The 14,464-nt window shown below is 39.8% G+C and overlaps 1 protein-coding gene across 1 annotated transcript; it reads right to left on the reverse strand.

The window, feature by feature from the left end:
• Nucleotides 1-338: 338 nt before the first annotated feature.
• LOC137979533 (monocarboxylate transporter 10-like) lies at nt 339-9,303 on the reverse strand. The gene is made up of 2 exons (XM_068826804.1): nt 9,085-9,303; nt 339-1,874 (listed from the first exon to the last, which is right to left on the reverse strand). The coding sequence occupies exons 1-2, from the start codon at nt 9,287-9,289 to the stop codon at nt 1,228-1,230; spliced, it is 852 nt and encodes a 283-aa protein (XP_068682905.1). The 5' UTR covers nt 9,290-9,303; the 3' UTR covers nt 339-1,227.
• Between the last annotated feature and the right edge of the window lie 5,161 nt (nt 9,304-14,464).

Genomic DNA, 14,464 nt, shown 5'->3' on the forward strand with positions numbered 1-14,464 from the left:
GAGGAGGCAGACATGAACTCGGAAATGGCCTATTGACATAGTTGCCGTCTACTAATTCTGTATTTTAGCAAATCCCATAACAGAGTTCATTTGGGGGTGTTGGGGGGGGGGGGGGGGGCCGGGGGGGGCGGGGGCTATTTTTAAAGGTAATCACATGATTTCGAGTGCAGTTTGGAATAAATGAATTCGCTCATTTCATTGTCAAACTTTATAACACTTGACAGAAAAAGAAACTTACAAAAACCCGGTATCTTGCCATCATTTGACACAGATACTTCACTGTTTGGCGAGTAAACATGCCGCGGTAACTTCATCACGGCGCCCGCTGAATTCCGGCGATGTCACTTTCGATTTTGCGATTTATTTGTTTAGCCAAAACGTACAATAACAAAATTGAACGTTGCAAAAATCCCCCAAAATGTTTGTCGCTGATCGTAACTTTTTATATTCTATATTCACGGTTCAAAATAAATGTTGTTTTCATGTCGTAAATATGTTATTCTCGAGCGATCGTCCTGCTCTTTCTAAAAACTTTGTATCAATATTTATTTACTTTTGCATCAATATTTGTTTTTGCATAAAGCAAGCTAACAAAATCTGTACCTTGCTGAGTTCGCATTTGTTAGCGTTAATAGTATTTTCGGTCCGATGCTTCTGTTTTATGAGGGGTATATTATTGTGGTCTCCCATCCAAACACTAACCCCACCCAACAGGGCTTAACTTCAGTGAAACGCTGTCCGATGCTCAGAGGGCACGCTTAAACTTGTGGTCAAAAGAAGTTTATCAACATGTCAGCCCAGAAGCCAGTGTTTCTCACTTCCCATTTATTTTCTTCAATCTTTCTGGGTTCAGTACTTTGCTAGTAACCACATGTCTTCTCAGACTATTTACCCAAGACTTCTACCATGGCACTACAATGATAGACAATACCAAAACTATATCGTGCACTGTTAGAGCTACATATTACGCAAGGACAGGTCTGTTTCGTCGTACGAACGTGTGAGGACCTGTGAGCCAAAGGGCCTCGTCTGGTATGACTCCTTAATGACCGCCCAACTTGAAAAAAATTGTCTGGAACGGTGCCCGTACCACAGGCAACCCAGTGTACCCTCACGGAGGGTCTAGTTTAACTCGTTCTATCGTAGGACAACTGAGGAAGGGAACTGGCCAGTTTTGTAGGACATCTACAGCATGATACTACCACAATTAATATGGCATTCAGAAAATTAATATACCGGTATTTTGAATAAGTATAAGTGTAGCAATGACAAACTTACTAAATTGATGTAAATGATGTACATTCCAAAACTTGCAGCCATAAAAGAAATCGTTGCAGCGGTGAAGGTAGGAGATATCCAAACGCTGCAGTACAGAGAGATGCCTTTCTTTTCTTCGTTTTTTGTTTCTTTGCTATCATTTTCGAGATTTGTTTCGTTTGGGGTATTGTTGTCCACGTTTGGGTTAAAAGCCAAACTGAGGATGCAAATTAACCTGTAAAATGCTGTCATTATTCTCAAACTTTCTCTCCGTCCAAAAGCGTCCAAAAGTATTTGAAGCAACGGTCCTGTGTATAGAACTCCCAGGCTTGCACCCAATGCTATAATGCCTGTAGCTGTGGACAATTTTTTCGCAAAATACTGTCCAATTACGAGATAACACGCGTTGTAGATGAAAGAAGCTCCTAAGCCGAAGATTAAGCTGTACGTGAAATACATGTGAGTGAGGCTCTGAACAAAGGAAGTGGTTACCAAGCCTGTTGCACAAAGTAATCCACCTGAAAAAGTCGTGGTTCGACAACTGAAGCGATCACAGAGATAGCCAGCCAGCGGACTTGCAAACCACGCCATGCCCAAGGTTGCCGAGCCAACGAAAGCTGTCAATGATAAATGACACATCAATATAAGTGGTGAATCCGTGGGTATTTGCAATGCTCGCTTAGGGCCGATTTACTCGGTACGACTTTTGTCGCATGCGACAAGCTCACGACACGCCTACGACATGACTTACGATTGTCGCAGCGTTTTAAAACATGTTAGTAAAAAGCTACGACATTTTTTCTGACGTACACAACAATCGTAAATCATGTCGTGGGCCTGTCGTAAGCCGTTGTTGCATGCGACAAAAATCGAACCGTGTAAATCGGCCCTTACGCCTCTCAGTAATGATTGGATCGTCTGCAAATCTCATTTATATCATGGGAATCTATTTAAGTTGAAGTTGAAAAGTCCCAATGAAAACAGATTATTCTCAGGCAAAAAAAAAAAGCAATAACAAACAAACAAACACAAAATGCTGAAAACAATATTAAAATCCTTTAAAGTTTTTTTACAGTACTGATTCTGGCTGAACGCCAAGCATGGGTGCCAAGGCCAACAATAAGAAAAGTGGATTGTGAAAAGTAGAAATCAAGTCCCGGATTAGAACGTAAAGAACTTTCTTGAACATTTTAAGGAGGATCACTGGAAATGGAGATCGGGGAATCTTTAAAAGCGGGAATATTTTTAAAAATTTCCAGTTTTAAAGGTTCCCCTTTTCCCGTTTCTCATTACCCTATTCTCCGTTCGCCGTTCCCTGTCGGCTAATAAGGTTCACGCGTCACTAGTTTGGCAATCGAGCATAGTTAAATGCTACTCTGGTTTGGAACATTTTGAGTTTAACTAGGAGCTCAGGGGAGCCGCTATCTCCACTAATTCCTTGAGTCAACCCCTTCCCCAGCAAACTTAGTTTTAGGAACGGATTTTTTCCGTAAAAAGTAAATTTCCCTCGACGCTGAGGTGGCTCTGTTTTGATTGGCTTTAACAGCAGGCCGTCCATGTGAAAGAATTTGAGAGCTCGAATACGATGGCACGACTTTTTCGTGCTCCGATAAAAGTGGTCCAGTTTGCCCTTCTGCTTAGTCTTTTTTGCAAAAAGAAAACACACACAAGCTCGGCGATACTGACGTATCGCGCGTTACTACTTCCAAAAGCCAACCGACGAAGCGGTCCGCCATTACTATGGTCGACAACAATATACAAAGGCAATTGCTATTCTATGGCTAACCAGAGACCTCTTGGCCGTAAATCTTCTTATTTTGTGTGGCGATATTGCTCAGAATCCAGGAATCCATTATCAAAGCAATGCGTAATTTGAATATGTCCCAACTTGTTCATGGTATTACCAGACCCGTGTCAAAAACTTGCCTTGACCACATTTGGAGCAGTCATCCGGAGCGCCTTCACAATGTGAGGTCTTCTGGGATGTCCTATCACCTCCCAGTCATTGTTAATAGAAAATTCTTACCCCCAATGAACAATGGAAATCAATACACTATAACATATCGCGACATAAAGAGTTTCAAAAAGGAACAATTTCATCATTGCATGAGTTCCCTGGGACTGCGCCTTTGTGTTTGAGGATCCTAACGATGTAGTTGACGCCTGGTACAAAACTACTACAGACCGATTTCTGTTACTTCCTATTCTCTCTAAAATATTAGAGAAACACATATGTGAATACTTGAGCAATTTCCTTAAGGAGAACGAGACTTTTCTTCACCTGTTTCGCGACTATTTGAGCGGTAGAAGCCAGTTTGTAAATATAGACGGCTGCCATTCTACCAAAAAATCTGTGACGCTCGGTGTGCCACAGGGTAGTATTTTAGGTCCTATTTTATTCCTTGTATTTATTAATGATCTTCCCGAAGCATTGCAGCACTATGTTGCTGATATATATGCTGATGACACTACAATCAGCCACTCTGCTCACTATCAGGCGGCCCCCAATGCTGTCTCTGAGGGCCTACAGGAGGACATTGTTGAAGTCTTAAATTGGTCATCAAGAAATAAAGTGTTGTTAAATGAGTCCAAAACAAAGTCGATGCTTGTTACAGGGAAACGTTTGGTGAAAAAGATAGAAAATTCCACCCTTCAACTACGCTTAAAGTCTTCTGAACTTAATCAAGTACACTCACACAAACCGCTCGGAGTGACAATTGACAGTCAGCTCTCCTTTGACCAGCTTGTGGATGACCTATGCAAGAGGTTAGCACAGAGAATCGCTGTGTTGCGGAAAATTAGACGCTCACTGCCTCTTGATCAAAGGAAATCTTATTATAACGCAAGGATTAAGCAGACAATGCTGTATGCCTCAACCGAGAGGACATCCTGCTCTGTAGAAAACATTAGGAAAGTGTTCAGGCTACAGAAACGGGCAGCCCGTGTAATACTGGGTGCTGACACAAAAGCGAACAGTGTGAAACTTTTTAAACAATTAGGTTGGGTTTCATCTTATCATGAAACGAGAATAAATAAGTCTGTATTGGTATACAAACGGATTTTTGGGGAGTGCCCACCTTATCTCACCCACATGCTTGTTAGAAATGTAGACGTGAATGGAAGATCGAGCAGGCATGGTCATCTAAACCTTATCTGCCCCCGATTCAATCGGGAGACCGATGGCGGAAGGTCTTTCTCAGTATCGACTAGCCGCCTCTGGAATATGTTGCCTGTCCATAAAAACCAGTCTACTCTTACAAGCTTTAAAAAATTAATTTTCAAACATTTTATGGACAGTCAAAAGGAATTAGACCATTTTATAATCTAATTTTCTATTTCCCTGTTCTAACTGTTGGTCTTTACCCAATGTATCTCATATTACCCTTCATGTTGTCATTGCAAATTTTGAACCTTCTTATTTTTCATTTTTAATATTTTCTTTTTTTCTGTATATATTTATAAGAGGGCCACTAGTTTTTCAGTGATTACTGTTGTGTGTTACCCTCTATAAATAAAATTGATTATTATTATTATTATTAATATTATTATTATTATTATTATTAGTATTATTATTATTATTATTATTATTAGTAGTAGTAGTAGTAGTAGTAGTAGTAGTAGTAGTAGTAGTAGTAGTAGTAGTAGTAGTAGTAGTAGTAGTAGTAGTAGTAGTAGTAGTAGTAGTAGTAGTAGTGGGCGTGCTGGATCTCCCAATTAAGGGGTTCTAGAAATAAATCTACTCGGGAAATACTCGTCACATTTGTTGGAACACCCGTCCCCGTTTTCCCCCTCATCCAATGTTGATTTTCACAACTAATAGCAGTAGCCGAAAAGTTCTCACACAACATTGAATTGGGGGGAGGGGGATGAGCTACGATCTTGTAACGTGATGATTCTGGACCATTTCCTAAGTGTTCCAACTAAATATGTCTAGCATTGTAGGCCAAGTATGAGCCTTAATGAGCTCCTAATTTAGATGAATGATCATCAGTTACCAATTTAAAGACCATTGTAACAATGGACACTCCCAGTAGCGTAACATGCTTCTTTTACTAGCAAAATCACTGAGGGATTATGAAGCTACACCAAGAGTCTATCATCGAAGAGTAAGAGTAAGGTTTGTCCCCATCAGCGTCAGAAAAGTGTATATTTCTTAAACCAAATTTTGCGGGAAAATAATCAATAGACCAATTCGGTTAACTCAATATTGTACTAGTTCTAATCTCTCAGTTTAAGGTTTTTGCTTATTGCATTTGCATTACAATGTAACATTCACATTTAAATGATGTGGAAATACCTGGGACCAGGAGCCCAGAGCCTTTGAGTAGGAGCCTCCCTATGCACTATATCCTTGTGTCAACCTTTTCGCACATCTTTTTATTTTTGGAACTAACCTTCAGCAGGAGACCAGCATTTACATCAATTTGCACAATTTGCATACATTGTTTTGCTACTTTTGTCTTCGTTTGACAATAATTTTATTCTGATTGGCCATTGTAAACTGCCGAGAGTGCAGAGCCGAAGAATCCGTGGCGTGCTAAAAATAGAAAGATAGGGTCTATTTGGGAGAGGCAAGCTCGTGCTCATGGGCTCCTGCTGGAACAAAATAGGCCATTTCCGAGTTCTTGCCTGGCTCCTCTTCAAAGCGAGGCCAAGTGCGAAGTTTTTGTTATGAAAATTAGTAGTCATTCTTATGTAAAGTAGAACTAATTACCATCACAAAACCTTCGCACTTAGACTCGCTTTGAAGCGGAGGTAGACATGAACTCGGAAATGGCCTATTGAGTTAGCCGATTTGGTCTATTGTTTCTTTATGGGGACAAGACAAATTTGGGATGGACTGTTGACTACACTTGAAATTCTCCAAAACATACATAAACTATGAATTTAAAATATAAGAAATTTGATATATCTGAACGACGGAATGGAAATCAAACAAGAGTTAGGTAGATCATCACATAAACTATTTTTTTATAAGAACCTTTTTATCAGAAAGTTCAGGCTGCGATTAACAAAAATCTTAAGGGAAGGAAAGGAACTTTATTTAAGTGTCTTTTCTTCTAGCACTGGAGCACTGATTGCGGACACTGTGAACTGAAAACAACAAATTACCCTAAATCAAATCAAAAGTTGGTTTTTGAGGAGAGGGGAAAACCGGAGTACCCGGAGGAAAAACCTCTCGGTGCAGAGCAGAGAACCAACAAACTCAACTCACATATGACGCCGAGTCTGAAAACGAACCAGGGCCACATTGGTGGGAGGCGAGTGCATTCACCACTGTGTCATCACTGCATAGGGAGGCTCATGAAACGGAGCCACGATTGAGCGATTGTGCTACACCTGCTCTTGCAAATGACTGCCATGAACCATTTTATATTCAATCCACAGTTCAAACATATGACATTTCATATCTTCTAAATCCATGTCATTCACCTTTGTCAGGATATGGTACACATATCTTGAACTCACAATTGTCCATTTTTGAGCTTACTTGCACGTAGAGTATTAAGTGCAGCGAAAACGCATGCATGGTCCTGGGTTCCAAACCCTCTCAAGCCTGCATGAATTTTTTTGGGCTTGCCTGCAACTGCTTAAAGTGCTACTAAGATTAAAATAAATAAATTCCTTTTTTTCTTTAGAATTGGAAAGTGTAATTGCTCGACGCTTGACTGGCAAAATTTTGAACTATTATTTTTATCCAAAGGCTGCTTACTTTGAGTGTAAGTTTTGGACTTCACGGTCCGCCATTACTCACGTTCTGCACTGATGGATTGGACCTCAGAGGGTTGAATCCAGGGAAAAGTGGCGTCATTTACTCACTAAAGCTTAAAATTTCAGCGTGTAAACTCAGCTTATTACATATGCAAAATACGAGTTTAAACGTCTGAAAGCCCGAAACTCCCGTGCTGCATTTTAATTAAGCCGCGTACACGCGCATTTCATTCTTAAACTATTGAGTCTTTGACGTCATTTTCTCCTCGATCCATTTCCCTCCAGATTTTAAAATTAGCAATGGCGGGACCATTAAATAGAAAATTCTAGTTGAAATAAACAGGTGTCTTTTTGAAATCAAGGCTTAGAACTTGGGTAACGTAATTTTTAGCTAACCTAGTTTTGAAATTCAAAGAAAAAAACTTGATTTTTAGTATAACTTGCTTATCTAACTGCTATGGTCTATCTAACTTCTATTTTGCATGAACGGTTAGCATGCATGACATCTTCATTTAATAAACTCTTGTTCTTAGGCCATCGTAGCTTGACTTTGAAAATGATTGAAAATGATTTTGAAAATGTGTGTTGACTAGCATACGAAACGCCAAGTTTTATAAAAATGCGTTGGAATACAATGTTTATCACCGCTGTTTGTGTTATTTTCTTAATCTTCATTTTACTACTTGAATTTCTCGCTTGAATAAATTACATGCCTGAACTAGAGTTAAATTGTTTTCTGCGAGCCGCGAAGCCGGCTACAAAAAAAAAAAAAAAAAAAAAAAAAGAAAAGAAAAAAAAAAAAAAAGGAAAGTCCCACGTTAGCTTTTACAGATTGTGCTAGCAAAATTTTTGGCATAATTAATTGAGGGAGCTAGCATATTTTTTGCTGATTGTTTTTTGTTTTAAAAGTAGCACTGCTAGCATCATCGGTATATATTATAAGCCTGAGACCATTTTTGGTCAATGTTATGGTGGGAAGGCCTGCTCGGAAGTGTTGATCCCAGTGCCTCTCATTTGCGAATGAGACACACCGCCCGAAAACGTGCAGCTCTCTGAGGGAATTTGAACCAGCAAACGGAGGCTGTTGCTTTGCCTCAGTGAAAGCAAAATACAATAGAAGACGAGATTGTGATACCAAAATATTTTCGCTACACGATCGTATTTGTATTCTGCATGGAAGGCGTTGTTAAAATAAGTGCGTGACGAACATAATGTCACAGACAAAGAAAATAGCTAGCTAGTGTTGCCATTAATAACGAAGGTATCAGTGCTCAAATTTTCGCTTGTTTTGCAAAAGGAATAATTTTAGGAAAAAGTGGCATAATTTGAGCATAATTTAGGCCAAAATTGAGCACTGCTATCGGGGCACTGCTAGTAGCATAATATTTTACTTCTACTAGTACAAACGGTAACTAGTGCCCTGTCCCAGGGTATTCTGCAGTCAAGCCTACAAGGAATTTTTTTATTTCGGGCTGAATAACAGGCCTTACCACTTATTACGTAAAGCATCAAAGTTCTTTTGTTGAGTGACCACTATAAATACCAGAATGAAATGTTTCAGTAGTCACTGAACAAAAGAACTGCGATCCGTTACGTAATAAGGGTGACGGTCTACACCGCCTCAAATTTTGCAGTTTTCTGGGGTGCTAAGAAGGATATTGTGAACATTTTAAATGGGAGTTATACCCGCAGTTGGTCATTCTGTGAATTAAAAACGATGCAACGACCGCTGAGGCCATCGCCTTAAGCCGAGAAAACAGATCGACCTTGCCACTGAGGCGTGAATCGTCAATAACTGTTTCGTAATATATCGTAAAAAAGATGTATTCTGGTCCCAGAGGTTTTCTTCTTCTTGTTATTCTTCTCCGACACAACCGCGACAACGAACGACTGATTGTCTCGCCGACTCGTCGTTCGTTGTCGCTCTTCGCGGCTAAGTGTAGTCCGAGAAGAAGAAGAATTAATATAAAAAGAGCCTCTGAGACCATGGGAAACTGTAGCATGCGAGAGCATCCAGCTGGTGAAACAAGAGGCGAAAAAAGTCTGATGATCTGGGAGGCTAATGCAACTGTGGAAGACAGGAAAAAACACATTAAGGTACGCCTGATGACTAACCTGCTCTTTCTCTCGTCTCTTCAAAATAGTCAATTAACTCCGGAAATAAGACTCCAAAGCTAAGCGCAAACCCAAGGTTTACAGCATTGCAGACAGCTGATAATATACATACCACCCAGGAATATAAAGTGTCTTTGTGACCTTTCCCGCAAAATAGCGTCCTTATTTTACCTAAAGGCACTTCATGGTCTCTTACTAAGTTCATGTTGAACAAGCGTGGAAATAAACCGGACTCAAAAGAATCTGACCCAAACTTAATCCCTGTCATGCATGATCAAAATATGGAAATTCCTAGACCAATGAAACAGTTGCAATGTCTGAGAGCATGCATATGAAAGTGTTCCCAATTGTTAACCAAACGTGAACCCCCATCGATCAAAAATGTCGATTACGTAACACACACTACAATGAACAGGGGCACCCATCGAGAATATAGGTCAAAACCACTTAAACATAGCATTGTTAAACGTATTTTGGTATTTAAATGGTAGATATAGGCATATTTTTATCCCCTGAAAATTTTTCATCTGTTCAGATTTCCTAGCTGAAAGGCTAGTGATCCGAAAACTATAGGTATCAAAAGTTACCTTTTCGAAGATGTCACCCAGAAAGAAGGCTCCCGAAAATTCTAGGTGACCTTTTTAGAGTAAAAATCCTATAAAAGCGGGTTGTGTAAGTCAAAAGATATAAAACAAAAAATTAACATCAACAAACTGAACGCCTGTAGCGTACAAAGTAGCCATTTTCCGTAGGTAAGTCTATAAGAACACAAAATATTAAGTCGCTCATTTATACCATTATTTCGTGGGCTAATTCTGTAAGAATGGTATCTCTTTCATTTATGCACAGTCAAACATTAACTTAAATACGTACAGTGCTTGAAATTACTTATTGGCAAAATAGTCAGTTATTCTCGTTTGAACAGCAGTATTCAGCTTTCGCTCTAATGTCTCTTTACAAGAGATAAAGTTAAAAAATAAGATAATAAGTAAAGACAAAGTTGACGAGAGTGTCGGTGTTAGCGAAGAACACTCCCTGTGAGAATTAGTTGCATAACTGTCTCCTGAATTCTCCCAACTCCGCCTCGTGTGTAGATGAGGCTATGGAAACACGGAAAACGTCCTCTGTTACTTAAATGGTTGGCAAAGCATTCTCTTGGAAGGCAGTAACAGACTAAGCAGTAACAGCTGCCATGGAAAGATCATTCCAGAGGGGGATGACAACAGGGAAAAAAGAGAACTTACATGCATTAGTGCGGGCAAAGGTATGTCTGAACTGGGTGGTTGGAGCGATTGCTTCTATAAGCTAAGGTGACAGATGCCGGAAATGTTAAGTGAGTCCAGGGCGCTTATACATAGGGCGGTGAAACGGGCAGTCCGCTCTTCGTCCAATGTGTGATGCGGAGAAGGACTGGCACGAGCGCTCCTTCCGCGCTTCCGGTGCAATTAATGGCTGCCAAAAATATCCTCCCGACGAACCGGAAATATAGTTTTCTTTCTTTATTTTTGGGCCACCAGTAGTGTATTATTCAAAGGCCTTTTTGATATTTTTGACCCAAAACTCAATACTATTTTGTCTGTTGGAATATAACTCAAGTATTTTCGTCGTAAGCTGCTCAAATTTGAGTGAAGTAAGACGGTCATTCAAAAAATGAGGGCGATAGCATTTCTGACTTTGTAATATCTTGTCTCATTTTTCCAGTTTAAATTATTTTTTTAGATTATGCAAATTAGAAGATTTGCAATGTCACACAGTGTACACAATGTGGAAGGCAGGACTTTTATTTTCAGATAATTAATGGTAATAGGTAACAATATTTAGCTCTATTTTCTATTTTGTTTTGAAAATAGCATGTTACCATTTCTGCTTATGAGAGCTAACTATAAATAGGCTTACCAAATTCTCTTGACACTAACTACACAACTCTTCATACTAACTAGTAAGCTACGATGGTATGTCATTTAGCCTGAGGTGCACTCTGGTCAGCCTGTGTTCAGTAAGCTCTCAATAATGACAATAAACAACACTTTACCCAAATCCTGTGCCAATAATTTCTCTGAACATGACTGATTTCTAAAGCCATAATTAAACTGTTGTACTCACAGTAAGGCACATAATTAGCTCAATTATCATTCAACTACAGAAAATATTGTGGTAATCAGTGGCAGATCAAGAGCTTGAGCTAAGGGTGGGGGGTTGCTTGCCATGCCGGCTTTTCCTCCTGTGGTAAGGTAGTTTTGAGGTAAATGCAAGCATTGTGATTGGTTCTTTCTTGGTTGGGATTTTGCTATGCCCACCATTTCTTTGGAAGCGGTCATAAGCTGTGTAATTTTTGTTTTTGAAAAGCCACAAATTCAAGAAACAACCATGGCCCGAGTACCATATGATAAACTACTTTCTAACCGAGCTTGCCCAAGCCATACTGATGAATATTGCACCTTGGTCATTTTTGTATGGACCTCGCTGCGCTCATCTTTAGTTCCACAATGTTCAACCAATATTCCCCAGTATCGCCCGCCAGTTCGGTTTGTAAGAGCTTAATATTTCCAAGTTGTTACTTGTATTTTGACCTGCCTTTTGGATCCTTCAACACACAGCACGAGCCGTGAAAATACTCACCAGAATATAAACAAAATGTGAAAAAAAAAAACATGGCTTATAACCTTTCCCATGGAAATGGCTTGTATGGCAAAGTACTGAACAAAAAAGCACCAATCAAAACACTTGGATTTACCTAAAGGCCATAGGTTATAGGAGAGAACCAATCAAAAACAGAGGGAAAATGTTTGTTACATTAACATCAGCTATGTGTCTGGAACATCTGAAGAATTTTTTTCCTCGTTCAAATCAAAAAAGTCGTCTGTGATGTCCTGTAAAAACAATTCTTCCAATTCTTCGAGTGAGTCGCCGATCTCAACACTTGCCGCCATTTTAAAAAGATTTTTTAGTAGACCCCAGTCTACTGCATCACTCCTTTTTGCTCGGACCCGCTCGTTTCACCGCCCGGTCCCTTTCCGCCCTGGTGAGTCTGATTGTGCACGGCCTTATACATCATGGTAGAGGCACTAAGATACCGACGGACTTCGAGAGTATCCCAGCCAAGCGAATGCTGCATAGATGTTACACTGGAAAACTGTGAATAATCGGAGCAGACGGCAAATCTGATAGCGCAACGTTGGACAGTCTCCAATGCTTTTATGTGTCGTTTTTCAAAAGGATTCCAAGCAGCTGACGCATACTCTACATGGGGTCTTGCGAGAGAGTGTGCGCTTGGGTCTTAGCTTAGATGAGTGTGCGCTTAGGCTGCTTTGAGAAAAACAAATTCTACTACGTAGTAGACCCAGTATCTTCATAGCTTTGTGTTTAACAGATTCTACATGGGATTCCCACTCTAGGTTATCTTGTTTAAAAACACCAAGGTATTAATGACATAAAATTAATTCTAGTCGCCTATGACAGAACCTGTAACTAGCTGGAAACTGAAGAGGATACTTGATAATTGACATCATATTACATTTAGTTAAATTAAAATTTATTTTCAATTTCATGCAAGTAGTGGTCCAGCACGATAGAGTGTCAAGGTCTTATTGGAATAAACTGACATCATGAACACTTGAGATTTCGGAGAAAAGAACAGCATCATCAGCAAATAATTTTAGAGCTAAGATTATGGACGATATCATTGAGGTAAATGGGAACCAGAGGGGACCTAGGACTGTGCCTTGAGGGACACCAGAGGTAACACTGGTCCAAGAAGACCAGAAATCTGGACACACTGTCTCCTGTCCAAAAGGAAGTTCTCAATTAAAAAAAAAAGGACTATTACCAGTGATGTCATAATAGATACGTTTAATTAGGAGTCTGGTGGGGTGCTGAGTCAAATGCCTTTGAAACTTCAATTAAGAGAACATCTTTCCTGATACGCTTGTCAGCAAGGATAACCAATCGTCGACGACGGAAATAAGTCGGATTTCAGTAGAGAAGCCTTTCCGGGAGCCATGTTGGTGAGGGTTAAGGTTATGCACAAAACACGTTCCATGATTTTACACTAGATTCATGCCAAGGAGATTGGCCTGTAGTGTTTGGGAAAGGATTTATCATCTTTGCTGTACACGGGAGTAACAATTGCCATTTTCCTCTCCCTAGGGAGGACACAACGTTCATAAGACTGAGTAAAAATCACTTGCAATATTTGAGCATATTGTGGGACGTAGGTCTTCAGTACCTAGGTGATATTTGATCAGGGCTAGTATCTTTGTTAGGCTTGAGTTTTTGCCATTTCTTCTCTAATCCAAGGATCTTTATTATAAGGTTGTCAATTTTGTAGTTTGGGCTTGGGGGAGCTGGGCAGGCTTGAAGTGTCTTCAAGAGTGAAAACTGATTGGAAGTGCTTGTTTAAGATCTCTGCTTTCCCTTCATTTAAATCAAAAAACATCGCCTCCAACTCGCAGTGGGCGAACACCTATGCTCTTAGTTCGCTAGAGTTTTATGTAGTTCCAGAGGAGTTTACCATTACCTTCCTCAAGGGAGCTGCCTATGATATCATTGACATAACTACTATGGGCAAAGTGAATCTGAATTTTGACCAAATTACGATATTTCTTGTTGGACTGCCAATGCGGGGCACGTTTAGAGCCTCGAGCCTTCTTGAAGAGCCTTTCCCGTTTTCGCATCATTCTTCTAATTTGTCTTGTTATGCAAGGAAGCCATGTATGGGATTTCACTCGTTTCTTTGGCACCCACTTTTAGCTTAGATGAGAAAAATAACAAAGGACAATAACAGAGAAATTGATGGGATCTCTTGTAAAAACTTCTTGTACAAGTTGGTTCAGGTCGTTGTCCAGGCCAGTCAAAAACTTGAAAATGTCCTATTTATTTTTCAGATGTCGTCGAATGAGGATATTGATTATCGACAGTTACAACTGCAAGAATTAAAGTCAGATCTTTCCGAGGTCAAATCTAAACTTGCTGATGTTTTGTAAACTCTTCGTAACTACAAAGGAAGAATTTGGTAGACAGGAAATCAAATCTGATCTTGATAATGCCCAAGAAGACCAAATGCAACACGTGAAATGTGAACTTGAATCGTAATTTACCAAGTTAAAATCTGATCATGCCAGTGTGATATCTGATTTGAAAGGTATTCGTCAACAGGTGATGGTTTTAAAAAATGGGGTACGTCGCCAGGGCCTCGCATCTGACGTTAAAGACGATTACGTAGATTCATAATTTCACGAACTTGCTGATCTAAAATCTGAGCTCTCCGAAGTAAATAGAAGCTTAGTAGAGAAACATGGTGTTGTGTTGGACAAGTTCACGCAAAGGACGTCGATTTGATAAAAGATGATACAACAAAGAATTATATATCTTGATATTATCA

This window comes from Montipora foliosa, chromosome 12, assembly GCF_036669935.1.
Source record: "Montipora foliosa isolate CH-2021 chromosome 12, ASM3666993v2, whole genome shotgun sequence".
Classification (NCBI taxonomy): Eukaryota; Metazoa; Cnidaria; class Anthozoa; order Scleractinia; family Acroporidae; genus Montipora; species Montipora foliosa.